This window comes from Cheilinus undulatus, linkage group 6, assembly GCF_018320785.1.
Source record: "Cheilinus undulatus linkage group 6, ASM1832078v1, whole genome shotgun sequence".
Taxonomy (NCBI): domain Eukaryota; kingdom Metazoa; phylum Chordata; class Actinopteri; order Labriformes; family Labridae; genus Cheilinus; species Cheilinus undulatus.
In genome coordinates this window covers 46622786-46645806 of record NC_054870.1, presented here as the reverse complement: position 1 = coordinate 46645806, position 23021 = coordinate 46622786, and the positions used below count along the sequence as shown (strand labels likewise).

Genomic DNA, 23021 nt, shown 5'->3' with positions numbered 1-23021 from the left:
TGGTAAATCAAAAGCTTTCTCTTCTGGCTCAGCTCCCTCAACAGTGCAGTACAATGCCTGCAACACTGCTGATGCTGCACCTATCTACCTGTAATTCTCATGGTCCATTCTACCCTCACTGGTGAACAAGACCCCAAACTCCTTTACTTGGGGCAAAGACTCACTTCCTCCCTGGAGGGAGCAATCCATCGTTTTCCAGCAGAACAATCACAGCCTCAAACTTGGAGGTGCTTGTTCTCATCACAGTTGCTTTGCACTCAGCTGCAAACCACTTCAGTAACTGCTGAAGATTTCCAGCTGAGGCAGCCAACAGGACCACATCATCTGCAAACAGAGGATGAAATTCTGAGGTCCAGTGACCCCCTAGGATAAAGATAAGGTCTGTGTTATGGCCATAACAGTCTGAATGGACCATAGTCAAGAAGAATATAGTACTAAATACTAGAATGGCCATCTGAGGAGGCAGACTCACGCCTAAGCAGCGCCACCGAGGAACTTACGCTCCCATTGATTAGTATGGTGTTCAAAATTTCAAGGTCCGAGAAAAACCGAACAGGTGCACGGATCATCACCAAAATCTAATCGATTCTTCCCTGTCACTATCCCAATGCTCCCTGAAAGTTTGGTGAAGATCTGACTTTTCGTTCTCGAGTTATCTTGTACACATAAAAACAAAGAAATAAACAAACGAACAGACAAAGATACGGAACCCTTTACATAACCCCCTGCCATTTTCATCGGCGTTGGTTAATAATGTATAGTATTCAGCACATAACACGAATGAGATACAGCAACAGATTGGTAGCTTCCAGTAGAAGTTCCCAATTCTTTTTGAAGCAGTGTTTGATGCACCATCCAGTGTTTCAGTGGCAACAATAACCGTATCGTACTTGTCATAGCAGACAAGACACATCAAGTTGCAGCTTTTAAAGTTAGGAGGTTCTTGGGCTTTGAAAGCTGTTGGAAATATTTGACATAATGTAGTGTAACTAGAGATGTACAGTCAAGTACAAACGTTTTAGGCATGTAGGGTGCAAAGGATTCATCACAGGGCCCGTTGTGCTGCAACCTGGGGCTCAAGCTCAACGGCATCTCTTATGTCCGAGCCTTTCCACCCCTTGCAATACACCCATAGACCGCTGACAGTTTTTGGACACTTGGGACATCCACAGCACAACCAGGGGCTCATTGCAACCCTATAACCCACCTGAACAGTACCCTAGGCCAGGGCTATTCAATTCAACAGGGCCAAATTTTAAAATCAAGAAATGTAGCCAGGCCAAACATGTTCGGCACCCAGTATGCAGCTGGTAATGTCAAATTGGAACCAATATAGATCAATTTGATGAAAAATATGGACCTTTTATACATAGTCTCCCTTTTTTAATTCGGCAACATGACAAAAGCACATCAAAAAGTGCATAGAAACACAACAACAGCTGTATTTGAACATAACCTGAGGTAGCAGAAATGTTTTTTTTTTCACTTGAATAAAAATGAAATGAATATAATGAAAAATTAAAATGAAATAAATAATAGTTTTGGTCATGTCTTACCTTGTGGCTACTTCTGTCAGCTTCACCACCCCTCAAAACAATGCAGTGCATTGTAGGCACACTGTTGCTAGGCTACACAGAGTGTTTGATTTACAGTCTGAAATACTGGGGGAATTGGTGAAAACTTGCGAAACAGGCTGCCCCCTACATCTCTGGCATGACCACAGTCTGGGCCACTTGGGGGGTGGTTCTGGGTCACATGTGGCCCCTGGGCTGCTAATTGAATAGGCCTGCCCTAGGCCATGCTTACTCACCAAATCCACCCCTTTCTCCACCCTAAAGGTGTGGACTTTGTTGTTTTTCAACAGATTATTTTCTTATGCCCCTGATAACATGCAAGGACATCCAGAGCAGGGCCAGGGTTGTGTCAATCCTCCTTTGCACCTGATGGTGCCATCAAGTGGCCTACTCACCACATTTACGCCTCACTTCAGCCTCAATTTTTGGCCCAGACATGCATAAAAGTTCTGCACAGTACTGTAAAATAGGCTTAACTTTCTTGATTAATATCAGCATTACATTTTTAGTACACATGTTGTAGCGTAACGTCACCATTGCCTTTCCCATCTGAGGACTTGGAGGCTAAATATTTTACCTTGGCCTTTATCCTCTGAAAAAGAATCAAAAACATCTTAAAATATATTTCATAAACTTATCAAGCTTCATTGCATTTTAAGCAAAATAACCATCAAAATATCAAAAATATTTAACGTAATGTAAGCACTCAGCTAAAACATATCATGGGTTTTGTTATTCTTCAATTAGTTTAGACATTTCAGTGTAAAAATTCTACATATTGTGCCTTTAAATTACAAACTGTATTCCAATTTAAGCCCAGCAAACATTAAATTTGCCATTTTTAAATCCGTGAATAATAACACCTTTGCAAAGACCTAAGTTTTATCATAAGGTTGTTTTCTAAAAGGCAGAACACCAGAGAATGCACCTCTAAGTCATTTAGGATGATGCTGGAATTGTAAACATGGATGTATTTCAAAGATTGCACCTTCATACATGGTTGTATGAACAATAGCATGATGACAAAAAAACAAAAATATCATAAAAAGCTATCAATAAACAAAGAGCTAAAGACTTTTTAATCCCTTATTTTATCTCCAGAAATATGAACCGCCTCTTAATTTTACAACAGTTTGGCTGACCCAAGCTTTTATCGGCTGTTTCTACCATTTTTGAATCCAGAATTTCTGCAGAGAAATTGTGGCAGGATATTCTTCTCTAACTCTCACATTTCAGTCAACATTGAACCATTCCTCTGCCTTCACATCTGTTTAATGTGTGTATTTGGTTCCCAGTAATGTACTGTTTATATCTTTTAATGGTTAATTCTAATGCACATTATTAAAAGAAGAAATTGCCTTCTTAATGACAGAAAACTTGCACAGCCTCGGGGCAGAGCTGCTATGTGTCTAAATGGATGTACCCCCCCAGGTCCACCAGAGTCAGCACATAAATTATTTGTAATTTGCAAAGCAAGAGAATGGTAATTTGGAGTTAAATCATCTGCCTCTGCTCCCCTGCAATCAATTAAAAAATGAGTATTATGTGTGTCTAATTATAAAACAGTTGACAGGAGTAGCATTAGTGTGAATATTTTGCCCTCAAATGGACTCAGTGTATAGGGATGAATTTTTAACTCTTGAAATTGCTGTTAAATGTCAATCACTGTTTCTCTTTCTGCTATTCAGGGTGAGGAGGGAGACCAGGGAAGTCCAGGGGAGGTCGGATCCCAGGGACCAACGGTTAGATGCTGACTTTTAATAGATGGCATTAGCCATCCTCTTTGTTTTTGTTTGTTTTTAACAGTTTAAGCTGCTTTTTTTTTCAACTCACTGAAGCACCCATGGGATTTGTGTTTTATTTCAGGGTCCCCAAGGACTTCCTGGAGCCACAGGAATGATGGGCTCCAAAGGAGAGATGGTAAGTGCTTCAAGGCTGTGTTATCTTTCATATATCCCACCTTTTTTGTCTTAAATTTTCTAATAAAACATTTATTACTCTGACACCATTGCTTTTGTTGTCTTGCAGGGTCCTCGAGGTCTTGATGGAGACCCAGGTCCCCAGGGTGTTGCCGGGGCGACTGTAAGTTTGACCCACAGTATAATTGCTCTAATTTTTGCAGTCAACAATGTCAGCTCATGATTTTACTTCCTTTTAGGGAGATCAAGGCCAGAGGGGTGTGATGGGCGAGTCTGGGCCTAAAGGTGAAATGGTCAGTAGATGAACCCACGATAAAAATAAACACAGACTCTCTAGTTTGTTAAAACAAAACAAATGGAAAATGTGTTGTTGCTTCGCTGTTCAGGGTGCTCAAGGGAAGAGAGGAATCACAGGCTTGCCGGGTCCTAAAGGAGAGGCCGTGAGTGTCTAATTGATAACTAAATAAAGCTTTAATTCTCAGATATTATATATGCAAAATCTGATATTTTCTGCTTTCATTACCAGGGCTTGCCAGGAGTTGATGGTCGTGAGGGTATTCCTGGGATGCCGGGAGCAAAGGTAGAGCATTATTTATCACTATTTTCAGTTTTCTTTTTTTTCCCTCTCTTATCACATTTAGTTTTTCATGATTGTCAGTGGGTTGAATAACCAGTGTGGTCAGCCAAAGGAAAGATGTCTTTCATAATGACCCTTCATTTTAGGAAGCAGGATGAAATACTCCTGGATTATGATGTGGATATTTATTGATTATAAGCAAAACTTTTAATCATGTTGAAGTGACAAAACTAGGGTTAACATTTCCCAGCGATGCACGTAAAAGACTTAACCCCATGAGAGGGGGCTCCCTGACTGGTGGATCAGTGGGTCAATCAAAGAAGCAGCATAGGTTCAGTTACACAAAATTTTGTAAGCTTGGACCAAGCTGCTGCCCCCAGTACTGAAAAATGAAGCCAGTGCAGAAGTGCCAAAAGCTGCAGTTCCCTCAGTGTCCACTTGAGGCTGGCTGCAAAACCCAGAGAAGTTACCTTTACACCCATGTTGATGTCATTTTTACAGCTGAAATAAACATATTCACTGCATGGGTCAACAAGTAATTTGATACACTATGAATGTGGGGTGAATTTTTGTTGAAACTCATTCATTTTATTGCAACACTGAATCCAAAAAAGTTGAGGCACTGTGTACAATGAAAAGATAAACAAAAGGAATGATTTGCAGATCTCATAATCACATAATTTATTCACAGTAGAACATAAACAACATATCAGATGTAATAGATGAGACACTTTACCATTTAATGAAACATATCAGCTTTTTTTGAATTTGATGGCAGCTACACATCTCAAAAAAGTAGAGACAGAGCAACAGAAGGCTGGAAATATATGCAGTACTTATGAAAAACAGCCAGGGGAGCATTTCACAACTAACTGGGTTAAATGGTCAGTGAAATGACTGGGTATAAAAGGAAAATTTTATAGAGGCAGAGTCTCTCAGAAGTAAAGATTGGCAGAGGTTCACCAATCTGTGAAAAACTGAAAAATAAATTGTGGAACAATTTTAGAAAAATGCTCCTGTACGTAGGATTGTGAAGACTTTGGATGTCCCACCATCTACTGTACATAATATCACCAAAAGATTCAGAGAATCTGGAGAAACCTCTGTGCATAAGGACAAGGCTGAAGGTCAATATTGGACGCTTGTGATCTTTGGGCCTTCAGGTGGCCCTGCATTAAGAACAGGCATAATTTTGTCATGCCACCCACAAATGTAAGTTAAAGCTGTATTATGGAGAAGTCATATTTGAACAGGATCCAAAAAGGCAGCCATCTATTTTGGGCCAGAGCTCATTTATAATGGACTGAGGCAAAATTGAAAACTGTTCTGTGGTCAGATGAAACAAAAATGAAATTTCACAGAATCCACAGATGCAGTGACTTGCAGACTAAAGAGAGGAGGTACCATCCAGCTTCATATCAGCGCACAGTTCTAAAGCCGGCATCTCTGATGGTATGAGGTTGCATTTGTGCCTATGGCATGTGCAACTAACACATCTGCAAAGGCAGTATCAATATTGGAAAGCATATAAAGGTTTTAGCACAACATATGCTCCAATTCGGACAATGTCTCTTTCAGGGAAGGCCTTATGTATTTCAGCAAGACATACATCCACATCCATCACTACAGCATGGCTTCACAGCAGAAAAGTCAGGGTGCATGGCCCTGTCCATACTTTTTTGAGATTCAAAATGAGCTCATATTTTTTGGTGAAATGATAAAACTATCTCAGTTTCAACATCTGATGTGTTGTCTACCTTCTTTTGTGAATAAAAAACGGGTTTATGTGATTTACAAATTATGACTTTCTGATTTTATTTACACTTTGCACAGCATCCAAATTTTTTTGGAATTGGGGTTTGATTTTAAGAATGAAATTTTTGCATAAATTTCAGGAGTAACTGGTTAATTCTGTTCATAATCAGCTGAAGTTAATATTAACACTGACAGTCTCGGGGTCCACCACAGCATGTTTATCGTCAGTGTGTTCTGCATCAGAAAGGGTCCCCATGATTTAAACTGAGAAAAAGATTTAATCCAAACACATTACATCCAGAAACATCCATGGGCTGCTAAAAAAAGAGGATGATAAATGATGGCATCAACAACCCAGTAACTACTTTAGAGCTGTATTGATATTGGAACATCTCTGATATTTGTCTGCTTTTTAAGCACTGTGAGCTTCATCGTTTTTTACCTCCTTGTTTCTCTGCAGGGATCCATCGGGAAGGCAGGCGCTCCAGGAGAGGTCGGACTTCAGGGGCTTCCTGTGAGTATGACCCTTGACCCTAAACTGTCAAGACTGACTCTGATTGGATTCACCTGAGTAAACCCACCAGGAGCACTTTGAAGCACCATTGCACATACATCACTGTACCCATTCAACAGCACACCTTTACTGCAGTAACTAGAAGCTGCCTGGAGAATACCTCTGCATATTATAACACTGTATAATATACAGTAAACATATATTTTTTTCTATAGGTGGAAATTTAAATCAATTTAATCTGTAGGGTTCCATTCCTTCACCCCATACTGTGCAGTGTTATCACAGTCTTAATCAGGTGAAAATGAGGCATAAGTATTGCAGCCCTCAAGTCTGTAATTATAATGACTGGCACTAATGAGATTCAGTTAACAGACATGAACTGCCCTACTGTGGGGGCATTTAAACAAGATTTTATTGGCATTAGAGTAGCTTTATTTAAATATATGGTGATTTTGTATTACCTTAAGCTCAAATCAATAAAATTTAATATCAGAATGTCACCTTAAAGCTCAAGTATTACTCAGAATGAGGAGTTCTCCTGGGAATATTCAGCCTCATCCACTAATGTCTTCCTGAAGATTTTCTTAGATTTGATCATAAAAAAAGCCTTAGGTAGATTCTTGATGCTGTTCTTAAACTGCTGAATTATCTGCACCTTCTTATAAGCTGGAAGCTTGAGCATGTTTGCTAGAATTAATTGACCCTTTAGTCAATGAATGAATTAAAACATAAAAAGTAGTTTCATGCTAGATGATAAGTAAAAGAAAAGCATGCACACATGCTGCACCGAATGAAACCCAAACAGACAAATTTTATTGTATGTCCATATTCTGTCTATACACACCCCTTTTTGCAGCTATATCAGCCTCTACGCCTCTTGGAAGGCTTTCAGCAAGATTTTGGAGTGATTTTATGGGAATTTTTGCCCATTCATTCTGTAGAGCATTTATGAGGTCAAGCACTGATGTTGGATGAGAAGGCCTGGCTCGCCATCTTCGTTCCAGTTCATCCCACTTGCTTGCTTGATGGGGTTGAGGTCAGGGCTCAAGTTCTTCCACACCAAACTCATTGAACGATGTCTTTATAGTCCTTGCCTTGTGCACTGGGGCACAATCATGTTGGAATAGAGAAGGGCATTCTCAAAAGTGTTGCCTCAAAGTTGGAAGCATAGCATTGTCTTAAATGTCTTGGTATGCTGAAGCATTAAGACTGGCCTTCACTGGAGATAAGGGGCCTAGCCCAAACACTGAAAATCTGCCCCATACCATTGTCCCTCCACCAAGCTTCACAGTTGGCACAATGCAGTCAGGCAGGTAATATTCTCCCAGCATCTGTCAACCCCAGACTCACCCATCTGACTGCCAAACTGAGAAGCATGATTTGTCATTCCATAGAACACGTTTCCACTGCTCCATCACTTTGCATTGGACTTGGTGATGTGAGGCTTGCATGCAGCTGCTCGGCCATGGAAAACCCCCGTTGCACTTTTGTTGTGCTTACACTAATGCCAGTGAGAAGTTCAGAACTCTTCAGCTATGGATTCAGTAGAGCACTGGTGACTTTGACACAACATGCTCCTGAGTAGTTGTTGACCCCGCTCTGTAATTTTATGAGATCTCCCACTAGCTAATTTGCTGTTGTTCTTTAACTCCTCCACTCTCTAATAATATCACCCACGGTTGAGAGTGGTAAAGCCAGTAGAGATGAAATTTCCCAAACCATCTTATTGCAAAGGATGCATCCATCACAGAACCATGCTTGAAATCACTGAGCTCTTCAAAACGACCTTTTTTGTTTCCCAAATGTTTGCAGATGGAGACAGCATGGCTAGGTGATGGATTTTATTCAACTGTGGCAACAGGTCTGATTGAAACACCTGAATTCAATAGATAATAGATGTGGCCAAATACTTTTGTCCATACAATATGTTTGATTCATGGCTTTTCAGCCAGATGCTATATAGGAACACACATGGTAATTTAAACAGTTATCAATTTGTCCTGACTCAGTAAGAATAGTAGGCACTTATAATGATTATTTGGAGGCACTTTTTCCATCCAGTGTGTCGATTACATTCAAAGCTTAACTGGCAAGTTAGATGAAATGTTGCATGTTCACAGTATAAGTGTAATGCAACCAAATCATGCCTTTTTATTTTTTTAAATAGTGTAAAAGTATACACTCATGAAAACCTAATAATCAAAAAATCTGCAGTGTCAGATCAGCTCCAATGATAAAGCAGAAAGTCTTGACTGGCCTATCCTCAGGACCCACTACCACCTCCTCCATGAGCAATTACGACCCAAATTTCTGAAAAATTATAACCACTTACGATTGATATTGAATAGAATAAAATAGATGCACAGATACAGGACAGTACAGGTACAGGTACGTTGGAATTTTTGTGCGTTGCTTCCTGAGTCAGCTCTACAAAAGACTATAAAGGGTAAAAATATAAAAATATAACAGTGTAACCAAGAAGACTTGTGGTATGAATAAAGTTGTATTACCAGAAATACACAAGGAATGTACACTGTACACAGAAACTCCCTTATAAATATGAAAAATACAAGTGTAAAAAAATAAAATAAAATAAAGAAAGGTAAGATAGATAAAGTAACTTATGTAACATAACATTTTGTGATATCATGAACAATGTTATAGTTTGGACTGTAGATGTACATGAACAAAGTGACAGGACAAAACAGATTTAATGTGCATGGTTACAGAAGCCTTAAAAGGCCAAGCATGTGTTTTACATCGCCCCATCTTCCCATGATGATGTGTAATTTCGGGTTGTTTTCTGGAATTGCTTCATCATGAGAAAACCATTGTTATTTCCCAAAGAAAAGTAGGCAAGATCACTTTAAAACAATCAAATTTTATTTGTTATCACAGGAAAATAAAGTAGAATAACATGTATTTATACATGTCTGCTAATAGACTCTTTTCCACAGTTCTTTCTCCCTTGGCACACATTTGCAGCCCACTGAAAACTAATCCATGACCCACTTTTAGATCCCAACCCACAAGATGAGAACCATAACAGCAGAGTGCTCTTGAGTATTGTTAGATTTTGATGAAAGCTATGAAGTAATCTTTGGTGAATGTGAGAATCTCCTTAAAAACTTCATAAGTAGGTTTAAAGAACACATTCTCTTTTTATGATGTTATATCTCTTTAAGAAATGTTCTGTGTTTTCAGGGTCTGCCTGGATCACCTGGACCAAAAGGCTCGGGTGGCTCTAAGGTTAGTTTTCTTAATCAGTTGCTGATTATGAGTATTTTTTTAATTATAATTTCCCAAAACCTGAACTGTGGTTGGCTCTGTGCAGGGAGATTCTGGTCAGCCGGGCTTACCTGGGACCATGGGATCTGCGGGTAAAACGGTGAGTAAAAGCAGAAGGTGTTGGATTGTTGTTTTTAACACCTCTGTTGTCACCTTGATGTGTCACTGGATCAATTTTCTGTTACAAAACAGGGTGAGCGTGGAGAGCAGGGAGAGGTCGGGCCTGTTGGACCTATCGGTAATCCTGTAAGTATTTGGCCTGCTTGAAAATCTGTTGTTTTGATTGCTTTGTTGTTAAGTTCAAGCTTAATCTGTTTGCTCTCTCTTATCTTCTGAACAGGGAGATGTTGGAGAGCAAGGCCCCGAAGGTCCAGCTGGAAAGATGGGTGCAAGGGTGAGGAAACCTGCAACTTTTTTCCCCATTTTTCCTACAGGTGTCTGTTTTATGCATTCCCTTTCTCCAGATCTTGCATACACAGTCTCTATATAAAGCGTTCTTTCCTTTGGATGTTTTACCCTTCATTGATTTTATAAATCAATCATTTTCAATATAATTTAGCTTTCTTGACCTCACAAAAATACAGAAGACCTCATTAAGTTTAAAGTGAAATAGATTTCTACAAAGTAATATCAATTTAATACAAATATGTAATGTAAAATAAGTGACTATTTAGTAGATGCACCTTTGGCTGCAATCACAGCACTGAGTCTGCATGGCTAGGTCTCAATCAGGCACATCTGGACACTGCAATTTTGCTCCATTCTCCTTTGCTAAACTGCTCAAGCTCAGTCAGATTGCACAGGGATCGAGAGTGAACAACCCCTTTTCAAGTCCAGCCACAAATTCTCTATTTGATTAAGGTCTGGGCTTTGACTCAGCTGCTCCAGAACATTCAGCTTGTCTCTGTAAAGATTTCATTGCATGCTTTGGGTGATAGTTTTGCGGGAAATAAATCTTCTCCAAAGCCGTCATTCTCTTGCAGACCGGATTAGATCATCCTCCAGGAGTTTCCTATAATTTGCTGCATTAATTTTACCCTCTACCTTTACAAGCCTTCCAGGGCCAGCTGCTGAGAAGCATCCCCACAGCATGATGCTGCCACCACCTTGCTTCTCAGTGGGGATGGTGTGTTTGTGGTGGTGTGCCATGCTAATATTGTTCCCAACATCATTCAGCCCCTTTAGTTTAAACTTACAATATTTTAGCATTTTATAAATTTATCAGTTCCTGTTTCGGCTTAGTCTCCCGTTTCATAAACTGAATTATTGAATTTTGAAAATCTATGAGAAGTTTATCTAAAAACCTGCTACTTTTTAGGATTATTGTTAACATATGAGGTCTAAAGCAAGATAGATTTTTATTGAAAATTAGTCATTAAGGGATTCTCTACACATTATTTTGTAAAAAGAAGCTTTAAACATGCACATGAGGACATGAATAAACAGTAAACTAGAGAATTGAATGCAAAAAGCTGAAAATGGAGGAACCCTCAGCATGTATGGTCCTGGCTGTTGTTTCACTGGAATGTCTCAGAGAATAGAGCAGAGCTGAATCTCACATGAGGCCTGTTTTCACAGTAAGGGGAGAGCAGTGAGCTGAATGAGCTCTCTGTTCAGCTGACATTCCTCAGACAGTCAGCCAGTGATCAAAGAGGAGGGGGCACGACTCACCAACAGGTCTGAGAGGACAAGAAGTGATGCTGAGCTGTGTTCAGAGTTCATTATGTTCTACATCTAAGCTTATTTGATTCACTTAAGCAGAATAAAAGAGTCTAAGGTGCTGCAAAGTGCTGCTTTTGACCTTTAAGATTCTCTGTATAATCATACTAAGGGTAGAGTAGAATACAATGCCTTTATATGGCACATTGAGCAATGAAATTAGCAGTGCATCTCCTAAAACATATGTACAATCTTACATATGGGCCAAAATATCACACACAATATTTAATTGTCATAAAATGCAAAAAAACAAAAAAACAGTTAAAAATGAAATTAAAGTGCATGGAAATTACAGTTTTATATTGTGTTTTAAATGCTCTTGCAGGTTACTCGTTGCTGCCTGTAATGCAGGCATCTTTCACTACTAAAGCAAATTCTGTACGAGTAACATGCAATGCACTGTTTTTCCTCTGCTTACATCATTTACATACTGTTTAAATGTTTTTGCAAGTCTTTCACATGTTTATACCTTTTCACTTGTTTATACTATTTAGTTTTGAGTCCTTTTGTTCTGAGTTTTACTGACATAATCCCTGCATAATCTGATGTTTATATTTATTTGTCACAGGGACCCAAAGGTGACCCCGGCTTGCCTGGTCTCCCTGGTCCTCCTGGTCTGCCTGGAGTGAAAGGAGAGAGGGTAAGATGACACCACAGTCCCTTTCAGAGAGCTTTTTAGGCACCATTGTCTTTAACAAGAGAGGGAACAGCTGATCGACTAACAGCTGATTAGCTCCCTCTAGTGTGCACTAATGGAAATCTTCTAAATCCAGCAACACTTGAGGTGTTTCTCAAGCCGGTCCCTTCATGCTCACTCCCATCACACCCACGGCTGAGTTAAGTGCTCATCATTAAATGTGGAGCACTGGGACAACCTCCTCTCACTCTGGAAATGGTAACTTTATGTAAATACAGTTCCAAGTCACTAAAATATTAAATAGAAACTCAAAAAAATTCCTACACCTTTATTTTTGGTCGCATTTTATTTTTTTTACATCCTGTTGTTTTCAGTCTGATGTTTATAAGAGTCAAGGCTCTGCAAACTGAAACACTTCACCGTCAATTTAACACACAAAGCCTGCCATATTTAAGACGATGTAATAGTTATTATACCCTGGATATAATGTAAAGCTTGATCATTTTTACATCAGTGTGACTCTTTTATTTTAATGAGAGCTGTTTCATGTTCAGAGCAACTATGATGATCAACAGAAAAAGGAAAAGCATTTTTTCTGTTAGCCAGCACTGGTGCAGACTTACTGTTTCAGTGTTTTAACCAGGGATGGGCAACTAGTGGGCTGGTGCCACCTGTGACCATCTTCCTCACTCATTGTGCCTCATGAGTCGATTTCATATAAAGTGACTCAAGATAAATTGAAATCATGAACTCAGACAGTTTCAAACTTTGTTACCAGTAAAAAATTACATACATATATATTTATTTGGTGGTGTGGCTGTTCTGGGAGATCCCCGTCTTCCACAAGCCTACATCGAAAGCATCGAGCTTTCGATGTAGGCTACGCTATGTGCCTACAAGGAAAGCCTGAGACAGGGTGAGGAGCAGCAAAAACCCAGAGTAGAGCAGACATCAGTGATAACAGAATGGCATTTATAAAGTATAGCATTTAGGAGGAGCTGGGGTGGAGGAGGGTTGCAAAAAGTAGCTTGCAGAGGGGGCAGCAAAACGTAGCCAGGCTAGAGCAGTTTAAATAAGGTATAACATGAAAAGTATAAACATTTCTATTTTATTTATTACTGGAAAATGTTTTTTCCCTTTCAAGAAAAAACACAGACAATGCAATTGCCTGTCATTTTGCATTTGAAAGTTGTATAAAGCATTTCTAAATGCACTTAAGAAATAAAAGAACTGTATATAAAATATACTTTAATAACGGTTTTAAAAAATGTCTTTAAATACTTTTACTCTGGCTTTGTCTACTTAATTGAGCAATGTTAGTTGCTTTTGAGCTTAATCCTTGTTTGGATTCCAATTCAGGCAACTTTATTTATCCTAGAGGGGAATTACATTTTTGCAGTCTGCTTAGACCACATGTACATTTACAAACAAAACACCAGACAGCAGGATGCCAGAGACAAGATAGAATAGCAAAATAAATAAATACACCTTGATGTAATGAATTCTGGTTAAAGATTTATTTCTTTTGGGGTTTTTTTTGTTTTATTTTTTATTTTTTTAATTACAAGTAATTACAATTATTCAATTGAGACAAGAATAAGCTTTTATTTGTGACAAAGTATAAAACTGGCCCACTTGGTACCTAAAGTCAACAGAGGTTTTTTGGTCCAACTGAGGCACTGGTTTATGCAGGAGTGGCTTTCCATATTTGCACTCAGATACAGAAATGAATAAAATTTATTTACCCTTTCTGATTCTTCTAAATAATCTAAATACAGTTTATAAATACAGTTTAAACTTCTAATGCTAAAGTGTTCAACAGATGTCTTATTCTTGTGCACATGTATTTATTTATAATGTGTTTTTACTTACTTAAAGTAACACAGCAGGGTTACAACATATTGTATACTGTAAGCCATCCGAGCCTCATTTTGAAGGCCTTAGGACTGGGGTGTCCAAACAATGGCCCTTAAGCCAAATGTAGCCCATGATCCATTTTTGATTGGCCCACAGCAAATTTAAGAAATAATATTAAACATGGACCATATTAGAATGTGAACCTTGGGCTTGATTGTAGTTTACTTAGTTTAAGTGCAAGTTGGTACTACCATGCTTATTCTGTAAACAAACATTTTGACGAGAGGAATTTATGTTTTTGTGACTGTTTTGAGGCACTGTAAATAACAAAATTTGACAGCCAAAGTCAAACAATACCTTTATTTACCACAAACTGATGGTTTACATCTGCTTACAGCAGTTTCAGTTGCAAATTACTAAGTATATTACGCTAATCATCTTTGGCCCAACACTCCTATAAAGTTTGGCAGCTTCATGAAGTTTGCTTTGGTTGGGTTTGAATGTGGAGATGAGTATTGCCCTTCTCTGCTTCCTGACTAGAGATGAAGCCAGTGGTAGCTGGGATAGCGCTAGCAGAGCCTCCCTGATGTCTGACTGGCCTCTCAAATATCCTTAAAATGCTATTTAAATCACTTAGCATTGATTAACTTACATAGGAATGGTTTTCCTAACTTTGCTATTCTAAAAGGGGGTTTTAAGGAAATAGTCCCACCATCCTGATATTTTTTGTATATGACCCTCAGTGGACAAATGTTTGGACACCCCCTACTTAAAATATAAGTATTCACTATTTCAGGTATTAACAAAAAGCAAATGTGCCATGCAAAGAGAGCTACAAACAGCCTACATAGCAACCCCCTCCCAAAAAAGGATTAAAGTACAAGTCCCTTATGATAAAGCACATGGCTAATCATAGTTAAGAATTTAAGGGTGGCCAGTCATTATTTCTAGGGTGGCCCAGGCCACCCCCTGGATATGCCCTTGCCCACCCCTGGTTTAAACCCACTCTCACTCCACAATCGGAGACTTTGGACTGCTCTCAGTGTGTTGGACTCTTTACCTGAGCAGGAAGAGGGTGTAAGGATTAGTTTGAGAAAGACCTTTACTTTTGCCTGCTAACATGTTTGTTTGATTCATTACAGGGAGAACGTGGAGAGTCAGGACCCAAAGGAGAGCAGGTATGAAATTTTGATTTCAATTGTCTCTTAATACTGATAGTAATGAAATATTTTAATGGTCTGTGAACTGCTTTGCATGAATAATTTAGGATTTTGTTTTTATAGGGAGTGCAAGGTGATGAAGGAACTGCAGGAGAAAAAGGAGATGTCGTAAGTTTTTGCACAAACAAAAAACTTTTTTAAAAGATTCAACATCTTAGAAGAATCTAACACATTTTCTTTGTTTCCCTCTTCTCCTGAATGTTGTTAGGGTGAGCCAGGAGAGTCTGGAGCTAAAGGAGAGGTGAGTTCAAACACATTATTTTAACACTTTGTCTCTGTGTTTTCCTTTGCTGTCAAACTGTTCAGAAACATCTGAAGCTTCATGATATCTTTCTGTGAAGGTCGGTAACCCAGGAGAGCCTGGCAGAAGAGGTCCTGAGGGTAGTCGAGGGCAGCCTGGCATTGAGGGCCCGCCTGGCTCACCTGGACCACGGGGCATGCAGGGAAACAGGGGAGCACCTGGAGTCAGAGGGTCTCAAGGTCCCGCGGTGAGTCACCAGAATTTCAGAGTGAAGACAAAAAAAAATCTATGTTCTTGAAATCTTTAATCAACATCTTCCAGGGATGATTTGTTCCTTTTAGACAAACTTAATTATGCTGCGGCCCAGTTTGAGATCTGAAAAAGCCTCATACAACACACCACAAGTATTAACTGCCATATATTTATTTTATAAACAGAGAATTTCTATGCAAAGGCTCAAATTTCAGACATTAATCAGAAAATGTTTTCTGTGCCAGAGTATTGCCATTGAGCCGTAAATGTTTATTTTGTTTGATTCAGGCATCTGTATAGTCATCAATATTTTCACCTGTATGATTATCTAATCCAATTAAGCCCAAGCTTCCTGGTCTCAAATTGTAAATATGAAAGGTGTTTCATATATATATGTTTCCAAACTAGGATACCTCTGATTAACAAAACTGTACCCCAAGCTGAAATATTGACAAAGAACAGCCTGTGGAATTATGCCAAAACACAAGTGCCTTTATAATGGCACCTGATTGTCAGCACCTTTGAGCGTGGGCCCTGCTACAGTGGTCAGCAGGTGTCTGCTCCAAGAATCAGCATGCCACGTTGGACTGTTCTGGATAGGGCTCATGCAACAGGACAACTTCAAACTGGTGTTCTGCAAAATTAAGTTGCAGCATTATTTTGAGTGAGCCCTAGAACCATCTCTAAACCGAAGACCAAGTTACACATAATGGGGGATGTCAGAGAGTGGCTGCAAAGCGGGCGTCCCAAGAAGACGACACCCCAAGAGGACTCTTTCCTCATCCTATCAGCACTTAGGAACCATAGGCTGTCTTCTATGGCTGATGGCTCTCCGCCCAGACAATCCAGAACAGACTGTATGCAGCCAGTCTATGGTCTCATAGGCCTGCCATGACTGCCCTTTACCGTCAGGCCTGTTTGCACTGGTGTCAGCAAGATGTGCACTGGAACCTGAACATATGGAGGAGCGTTATGTTCAGAGTCCAGACTCTGCCTACAGTAGCTGAATCACAGGGTCAAAGTTTGGAGAAGACACTGAGAACACTATTCTTAATGCTGCACCGATAGAGTACCATCTTTGGTGGAAGCAGTGTGATGGTGTGGGGCGGCATTTCCCTCACTGGAAAAGTTAAAGTTGTCATCATTGGAGGCAATCTCAATGCAGAGAGATATCGGGATGAGATTATGCAACTAGTGGTAATTTCATATGTCTGGGATCAAACTCTGTCCTCCAAGATGACAAAACTCGCCCCCCACAGAGTGGGGTTTTTCAGAGACGACCTCCAGAATTTGGGAATGGAGAGGATGGAATGGCCTTCCAGCAGTCTTGACCTCGGCCCCATTGAAAACTTGTGGGATCAGCTTAGGGGTGCTGTTCCTGCCAGAGTGGCCAACACAATCACATTGGCTGACTTGCAACAAATGCTGGTTGAGGAATGGGATGCCATCACACAGCAGTGTGTGGCCAGGCTGGTGACCAGCATGAGGAGGAGGTGCCAGGCTGTTGTGGCTGTGTATGGTTCTTCCACACACTACTGAGGTTCCTGTTTGCTAAATCATATATTGTTAAATTGCCAATATGTCTTGTTTCTTCAGACTCAATCAGCCAATCCACCAAACAAGTCAATGGCAGAATAAGCTGTTTGGCATTGCCAGAGAAGATTTAGCAGACAAAGACAGCAATGCATATTCACTCTGAAATCCAAATATGGTTACGTCTGGAAAAACCAAGATGTCAGTGGTAAAAATGCCAAGATTGATTCTTAAAAGGGTTTTTACCCTCCAAAGGTACTGCCTATGTATAGAGAAGAACAAATTTATCTCCAAAATGTGAACATTTCAGTGGAGGAGAGAGGAAGTCTCATTTTTAGCTTCAACCTGGTGCACTTAAAGTTCATTAAAAAAGGTTTAACAAGCCCCAGGGTAACACGATTTCCTCCTCCTGTAGAGAACCATGTCAGAAAAACAGGAGGAGCTCTGTTTTCACTTGATAACAGTCCTGCTGAGTCTTTTCATAAATGTTTTAGACGCTGTCATGAAATCTATTAAGCTGTCTTTCTTTCTTCCAGGGTAAAGAGCCCAGTGATCAGCACATCAAACAAGTTTGCATGCGAGTCATGCAAGGTAAGAACTGATGGGCCTTTGACCCCATTTATCATTCCCCTCTGCCTCGTTTTTCTGGAGTTTAATCTTCCCCACAATGCCTCATTACACCACCACACACAAAGCCGCCCCTCCGTTGTCTCATTGATCCGTGAGGCTGCTGAATCCTCTCCAGTTCAAAAAAGGAAAGATCTCATAAGCAGAACATGAAATAAGCTTCAGCCTTTGTTTGTATGATGGATGAAAGATTCCTTCTCGGAGCTTTAGAAACGTCTCACTGAAGTCACAACCTCTGTTCTCTTCATTCTCTTGCTCTTACGTCTTCACAACTCATCTCCTACACTCATGATTTTTTTATAGCCAATGTGCTGAAAAATTAATTTCACCTCCAGCAGACCTGCACTCCTCTGCTCGGAGCAAAGAGTCTGCCTGGAAAGGAAATCTTTAAAAAAATGTCGAGCAGCGGCTGCATGAATTTTCATCAGGAGCGAGAAAACTAGAATCTTAAGATCAAAATAGCATGCAGAGAGGAACCACGGGAGATTAATATTAGATCTTTTGCTAGATGAACATACATTTTCTGCTGCTGATTGCTGGAAATAAAGAGTATTATCTCCTTGCTGCTCAATTTACTCAGTGTGTATGAAGAAAAGTTTGAAAAACAGGAACTGCTCAAGGGATATCATGCCCATAGATTCACCTCTTTTCACATTCAAGTTAAAAAACAAGAGCTGTCGGACCATCTCATCCATGAAAGCTGCTTTGGGCTTTCAAAGATGAGGCATGTTTTGCTTCAGAATGATTTATTACAAAGTATCCGATCTTAAAAGTTCCCCCGACATCTGTAAACTACAACAGTTAGGAAACAGACGTTGTTTCTGTGTCTACAGTTCACTGGCTTCTTCCTCTTCTTTTCTCTGTCACCCCACAGAACAGCTAGCTCAGTTAGCGGCTAGTTTAAGAAGACCTGAGTCTGGCGTGGCTGGTTTACCTGGGAAACCTGGACCCCCAGGACCTCCTGGAGCACCAGGAGATAATGGCTTCCCTGGGCAGGCTGGTGCAAGAGGCCTCCCTGGACTCAAAGGGCCGCCAGGAGCTCTTGGAGCCAAAGGACCCAAAGGTAACGAATGCACTTGCAGGAGTGATGTAAGGCATCAGACATCAAAGCTAAGACTAATACAAGTGTAATTATATATCATTTGAAGCATGAAAAGTAGTGGATACACCTTCCTGATTCAACAGTGGAGGATGCAGTATTGCTTTCTGTAGGCCAGCATGGGGTAACTGTGTTGTTTCAAAGACTAGTCAAATCGTTTTAACCAGATTGGACAACTTGCCTGCTTTTTAACCAATTTGCCATGAGATTACCGTCTCAGCTGATGCTCAGATAACGTTATTAGCCTTTTAAAATATTTTGCTTTATAGTTTATAATCAGGGGTGAAGGCTTACTGTTGATGCAGGTGCAAATATGGCAGCTAGCATTAGCTGCTAGCACCACAAATGATCAAAAATGGGTTAAAATTTGATAAACAGACTTTAATAATGGGTTTACTGGTGTGGATTTAATCTTTAAATTCCCTGGAAAGTCACCCAAGTTTAAGGCTCGCTAGTCGAGCTTCCATGAGGACTACAAGGGCGTGGATAGCAGCATTAGAATGGCAAAATGACTGGTTTCCAGAAAAAAAACAATAAGTAAGAGTCTACAATTTATGGCTGAAAAGTTAGTAAGGTTCTTTTAAACTGCGTCACTTCGTCCCATATGTGACAACGCCAGTCTGAAAGGGTTTTGAAGTGAAGGACGTAATTCAAAAAAAAGAAAAGAAAAAATGGTCCAAAAATATACTTCGGTGGCCTTAAATGAAACTTAGTGGCCCTTCCAAGTGTCCTATGTGTAGGAAACATTGCAGGGTTTGACATTTGTTGCTGGACTCCTTCCCATTTGAAAGTATTTAAAATACCCCACAATTTCACTAACTTTTACGTAAGTTAGTTGATTTGATACTTTTATAAACTTGATTTCGGTGAAAGCATAAAGACAAAGATGCAGTAGGCTACAATTAGAAAACTCAAAGTCATGAGAAACTATTTATTTTACAAAGTTTGACTAAAGAGAAATTTGCAGTGTCTTGGGTGATTAGACCCCATCATGATGACTTTATGTACTTGAATGGGTGGTAGTAAGGCCGACAACAGGATTGTATTACTTCCTTATGGAGTCCAGACACTGGTGGTGGTGATGAGGGATGCAGGATCAGATGAGGAGCAGAATCTGGACAAGGACACTGTTGAGGTGGCTTAGAGGAGGAAGAGATGTAGGTATGCAAGATGAGATGAGCAGGAGACTTGTGAGGATCCGGACTAGATGCTGATGAGCTGGTATGGAGGTGGCTGGGGTGGAGGAGGGTTGCATGTCCACACTGAAAAGACAGGCTGACTGTGGAAGAGAGGACGAAAGATTTAACAGGGGCATGATAAATGGTCAAATGAGGCTGTAGCAGAATCTGATTAGCTTAGTACTTAGGAGAGTGAACACCAATAATCAGTTTATAAGCAAATAAGTTTGCTATTAAGTTGTGTTATTGCGACTTATCATTCCCAAAACATCACATATTGTCAATAACAAAAATGTTGCTTTGACTTTGAAAAGTGTTTTCTAATTCTCAACTGTGCTTGTCCTCAGACTCATATCCAAATGAGGAATGCTTTGTTACTAACCTTCGGTTTAGGGAACAATGAAAAACACTCCCTGGCTACATTGTGGATATCTTAAGTGCTCTGGTAGACATCAAACCATGATGAAGCAGCAAAATTCAGGCCACAGTTTCTCTGTAATCACATTTGGGGGAAAGCATACTATAACCAGAGAATACTGGGTAAAGGTTCCTTCAATTATAGTATATAAGACAGTAAAGAGACCAAGCATTTTCAGCTCCTGGTTTCTAACAATGGGTATGGGTTATTATGCCAAATAAAGTGATTTTAAAATGAGGGTTTTGCATACAAGTAGGCAATCCCGTGGTGACTGTTTCCACTTTTTGGAGTCTATGATATTGCACAATTATCCTCATGCTATGATGCATGTTACAGGTGAAATGGGAGACAAAGGCTCCAGAGGGCCCACTGCAAGAGGACCTAAAGGTCAGCCGGGACCTCCTGGACTTCCTGGTGAGTAAATCAGGCTTTTCAAGCAGTTAGGAAAGACAACACAAAATTTTTAGTATAAATATTTATCATAACTATTAAGGTGTATTTATTACCTTATTTGTAAAAAGCCACATATATCTAACACATATTTTTTAAATGCAGATTTATATAACTGTTGCCAAAAGGGTTTCTGCATGTTGTTTTATCGAATGAAAATGAAGCACTAAGCTATTTGGTATTCTAAAGAAATATTGCCTCCAAAAATGGTCATATCTTAATAATAAATACAGTTAAAAGAAGCTAAATTCTACCCTCAAACTTGCTTTGTCATCTAAAGATAAGAAAAAAACCTAGAAGTGTAACAACATTTAATATTTTGCCCAAGATAGGACTAAAAAGATCTATTCTCAACATTTATATGTATGAGTGAGTATTTCTTTACTCCATGAAGACTTGAATGAAATGTAATCTCAGCTTTAAATGCTGCTGCTACCTTCCTAAACGAAATCTTGTTATCGCAGGCGAGCCAGGCAAACCTGGCTATGGTCAGGATGGTCGAGACGGGCAGAGGGGACCTCCTGGCTCTCCTGGGCAGCCTGGTGTACCTGGTCCTCCTGGAGCAGCTGGACCTAATGGTTACTGTGACCCGTCAGCCTGTAACCTCCCGGCAGGAGCCGCCCATCAGAGTCTGGATGTGAAAGGACCTGCTGGGAACTAAGAGCCACTGTGGCAGAGACAGACAGACTGTTTGATTAGCTCCCTCGAGCACACAACATTTTTCACACCGTCTTCTAAGGGGCTGTGGCTGCAGCAGAGCCTTCAATCCAGTATCCTCCAGTCCTGTGAGCGTGTTTTGTGCAAGCTAAACATCCATCTCAAGGAGCCAGACTTTGCAAGATTGGAACAACACAAACACTGTCATTTTTAGCTGGTTGTGGAGTGTTTGATATTTCAAAGATGGTGTTGTCACTTGTTTCGAGACAATATGAAATGATAAGAAATGTTTATTTATCCCACTCGCGTGTACCTGTCATTTTCTCCTCCTAAACTGTTTTCAGGTTGTTCAAGTTGACATCTTCACTAAAAAGTAGGATCAAAAATCCACCAAAGATAAAGAGAATAAGGGTCATGTTTGGTTTATGTGCCTTTTTCAGCTGACTTTGATTTAAATCTGCCAAAGATAAACCTTCTTTATGTAAATGTCTTCTTTTAACATGCCTAGCAATTCTAAATAAAAAGGAGAGAGGATGACAATGTCACCAAGTCACACTGACTTCAGTTCATGTTGTAAATCTGTAAAAAAAAATGTTTGAATTGTGGTTAATTATATTTCCTACAAAACAACCTGATGTGAAATTTTGCCTCATTGTATTGAATGACAATGAATAAGAAAGTGTCATTGATGTTACAAATAATTAAATAATGTTTAATTTATTCTGTATACTGGAATCATTCTGTTATTTTTGCAACTGCAAGGGGAAAATTCTAGATCCTGATAATTTCACTAAAAGATTGCAGCTAACATAATTACATTTTAAAGTCAATTTAGTTGCTATTGCACCTTTAAATTATATGACACAATCTTCTGCAGCATATGGAGTTTGTGCGCAGCACAAGATATGACTGAGATACAGCAACAGAACGGCAGCTTTCCCTAGCTTTCCTACTTCCCGGTGTAGCAGTCATTGACATTGAATTCAGTATTTTTTTTTAACTCAACCATATTGGCTTTAAGGATATGACTTGCAGGACAGCACATTGTAGATGCAGTCGTCACAACACAGCTGGGCTGCAGATTGCAGATCTCTACTCTGAGCCCTCCTCCACTGTCAGGCCAGGAAGTGATGATAGAAATTACAGAATAAAACCAGTTTGATAAAACCTGTTAAAGCCTCGACATTTTTACATCTGTGATGGGCTGACTAAGAGTATCATATCTGCACTCAATATTGATGTAATCTAAATTACAATGACTATATTCAAGCTAAAAATTGTTAAAGGTCACATATTATGCAAAATGCACTTTTTCAGGCTTTTCCAACAAAAATGTGTCCCTGGCCTGTCCACAATCACCCCTCTCTTTCTTCACCTTTCAGAAAATGTGTGCTGAAACAGGCTGTTCTCAGATTTTCCCCTCATGATGCCATGTGGGGAGTTAGCACCACCCCCAGTTTCGGTTGGCCCTCCCCGCTTAGAGGAAAGTTCCGCCCTCCTCTCCTG

At 39.8% G+C, this 23021-nt stretch overlaps 1 protein-coding gene across 1 annotated transcript in view; it reads left to right on the top strand.

The window, feature by feature from the left end:
• LOC121510898 (collagen alpha-1(IX) chain-like) overlaps positions 1 to 22235 on the top strand; it is a 45645-nt gene extending 23410 nt beyond the window's left edge. The window contains exons 19-38 of the mRNA XM_041789240.1: positions 3263 to 3316; positions 3441 to 3494; positions 3603 to 3656; positions 3733 to 3786; positions 3880 to 3933; positions 4020 to 4073; positions 6286 to 6339; positions 9544 to 9588; positions 9674 to 9727; positions 9820 to 9873; positions 9968 to 10021; positions 11915 to 11986; positions 14983 to 15018; positions 15124 to 15168; positions 15269 to 15301; positions 15402 to 15548; positions 17623 to 17677; positions 18588 to 18776; positions 20745 to 20822; positions 21323 to 22235. Coding sequence (XP_041645174.1) covers positions 3263 to 3316; positions 3441 to 3494; positions 3603 to 3656; positions 3733 to 3786; positions 3880 to 3933; positions 4020 to 4073; positions 6286 to 6339; positions 9544 to 9588; positions 9674 to 9727; positions 9820 to 9873; positions 9968 to 10021; positions 11915 to 11986; positions 14983 to 15018; positions 15124 to 15168; positions 15269 to 15301; positions 15402 to 15548; positions 17623 to 17677; positions 18588 to 18776; positions 20745 to 20822; positions 21323 to 21519 — 1437 coding nt within the window. The 3' untranslated portion in view covers positions 21520 to 22235. The remainder of the gene's footprint in view (positions 1 to 3262; positions 3317 to 3440; positions 3495 to 3602; positions 3657 to 3732; positions 3787 to 3879; positions 3934 to 4019; positions 4074 to 6285; positions 6340 to 9543; positions 9589 to 9673; positions 9728 to 9819; positions 9874 to 9967; positions 10022 to 11914; positions 11987 to 14982; positions 15019 to 15123; positions 15169 to 15268; positions 15302 to 15401; positions 15549 to 17622; positions 17678 to 18587; positions 18777 to 20744; positions 20823 to 21322) is intronic.
• Positions 22236 to 23021: the final 786 nt, after the last annotated feature.